We start from the raw sequence: 2,500 nt of genomic DNA on the forward strand, positions 1-2,500 counted from the left end.
GTTTTCATGGGTTTTTATATTAATTTTGCAGCAATCCTTGCTATAGTTCACCAGGAATAATATAAAAAGAAACATCATTCAAAACCCAAACATCTTCAATCTGAACTTGTTGAAATTAGTCAATGGTTTCTTTTCTGCTTATAGTAAAGAATCCTTGCCAAACCTTCCAAAGAATCACAAAAGCACCCTTGAAAACCCGAAGAACTTCTACCAGGCAGTCGAGATGAGTCACTGTCTGAAAATAACATTCTTTATCTCTTATCTCAGGTCTTCCTTTCTAGAGGTTACTGTGAACCCAGGTTGGGTCCCCTCACCAGGGAATGAGTAGAAAGCAGCAGGATAATGTGATCACATGACACGCTGCTGCTTCTGAGTGAGCATCCGCCCCATTAATGATTGACGGGACGCACAAGATACTAACGATATGTTAAGCACAGCCTTGCCGAGTGCCTCCCCCAGCACTCGGCCGTTCTTGAGACTAAAATACGCCTGAAAACATCTACGTACACTTAATCCCACATGTAAGTATACATTCACTACACATACAAGTATTTAAAGTACACTTATTTTTCTTGCCGATAACAAACATTTTTATTTTTCTGATTTGATATATTATTGTTATTATTACTATGATTATTATTGTTATTACTGGCAGCAATATGGTCACTTCTACATCACAGAGATATCTCGGTTGGTGCAAGTGTATCAGATTCAGGGAGCGGCCGTCCATTGAATGTCCAACGACAATTGTCTTGAGGCGCCGCGTGTTGAGTAACAGCGTACCCTCGGCCTTACTTGCACCCACACTCTTATATTGTCTTATCAGAGAGCAGGCTTGTCGGGACTTTTCTGTAGTTACTAGTAAGCCACAATACATGTTGAGACCTAAACACACACACACACACACACACACACACACACACACACACACACACACACACACACACACGTGATAGAAATGCCTTTCCATTCCTTCAATAAGTTTTCCTACTATCGCCACATGAACTCTGTCACTGGTCAGTTATTTTCAAGTGAACTATAGCTTCATTGTCTTACTGGTCTTCTCAGTCCCTTCAGTCGAGGCAACAGAGCAAATTTGAGTGTCACTGTTACTTACTATTACAGTTTATTTTTTTCAACCATTCACTATCAATTTATCGTTCACTATACAAATTACGTTCTGTATCTTATTTGTCGTTAACTTTATAAAATCGTTTATTGCACTTTACATCACCTTCACTGCGCTTCGTTTCAATTCACCTCCTTACTGTTCACCACATTTACCCAACCATCTCCACACCTGCTCGCTACGTATACTCGCCACTCACCACATCTGCAACATGTAGCCTTGATGGTTTATTGCAGCATCCATTGTTCACATGTTCCTGTGATTCGCCGTTCCCTACACCGGGTTGCCGTTTCTCTCTTCCTTGAGTGAGCGGCTGGAGAAGTAGGAGCCGTTCTTGTACTGCATGATTAGGCTCGGGCCTCCGCCAACAGCAACCTGCCTGCCGAAAGGAGAGGCACCATAAGAGTGTGATGGCCGCTGGATACACACACACACACACACACACACACACACACACACACACACACACACACACACACACGCACACACATGCACACACTCACAAATTTCATTCTGGTTAATCAACATGTATAGGATAACAAATTCATTCTTATTCATAATGTAAAAAGTAAAATTCTCTCTCTCTCTCTCTCTCTCTCTCTCTCTCTCTCTCTCTCTCTCTCTCTCTCTCTCTCTCTCTCTCTCTCTCTCTCTCTCTCTCTCTCTCTCTCTCTCTCTCTCTCTCTCTCTCTCTCTCTCTCTCTCTCTCTCTCTCTCTCTCTCTCTCTCTCTCTCTCTCTCTCTCACACACACACACACACACACACACACACACACACACACACACACACACACACACACACACACACACACACACACACACACACACACACACACACACACACACACACACATTTAATTAATATTCCCGTCTGCTCATCTCTCATGGCTTGCTTTCAGGATGCACCAAGAAATATGAATAAAAAGAGAGAGAAAAAAATAAACTTTGAGTCTGAGCATTAAGGCGTGTACTCATTCAGTCCCTGCCTTTCTAGAGCAGTCTGGGCCTCCACGAAGGCCCACACACACACACACACACACACACACACACACACACACACACACACACACACACACACACACACAAACACACACACACACCCACACACACACACACACACACACACACACACACAGGTTGGCTGGCGGGGACGAAGCCAGCCACGTAAATATTTCAGTGTAATATTTAGAGAGAAATGCAAATAAGCTCTCCAATATTTTATCTTGATTAACAATAAAAGAAAATATGCCATGGAAATATGAAAACTAAGAGGGACTTTTTTGGGGGGATTGTTGGGTGCGGGGCTCTCTCTCACTCTCTCTCTCTTTGGACGGGAAGTTACGTAAAATAGCGTAGGGAAAATTGGCCGC

General features: G+C 43.0%; 1 protein-coding gene across 1 annotated transcript in view; it reads right to left on the bottom strand.

Moving 5' to 3' along the window:
* Positions 1-2,500, bottom strand: part of LOC123515961 (gonadotropin-releasing hormone receptor-like) — a 485,178-nt gene that overhangs the window by 1,576 nt on the left and 481,102 nt on the right. Inside the window, exon 10 of the mRNA XM_045274910.1 lies at positions 1-1,508. This exon is cut by the window's left edge and continues 1,576 nt beyond it. Within this exon, the coding sequence (XP_045130845.1) occupies positions 1,403-1,508 (106 nt within the window). The 3' untranslated portion in view covers positions 1-1,402. The remainder of the gene's footprint in view (positions 1,509-2,500) is intronic.

The sequence above is a fragment of the Portunus trituberculatus genome, chromosome 40, assembly GCF_017591435.1.
Source record: "Portunus trituberculatus isolate SZX2019 chromosome 40, ASM1759143v1, whole genome shotgun sequence".
NCBI classification, from domain to species: domain Eukaryota; kingdom Metazoa; phylum Arthropoda; class Malacostraca; order Decapoda; family Portunidae; genus Portunus; species Portunus trituberculatus.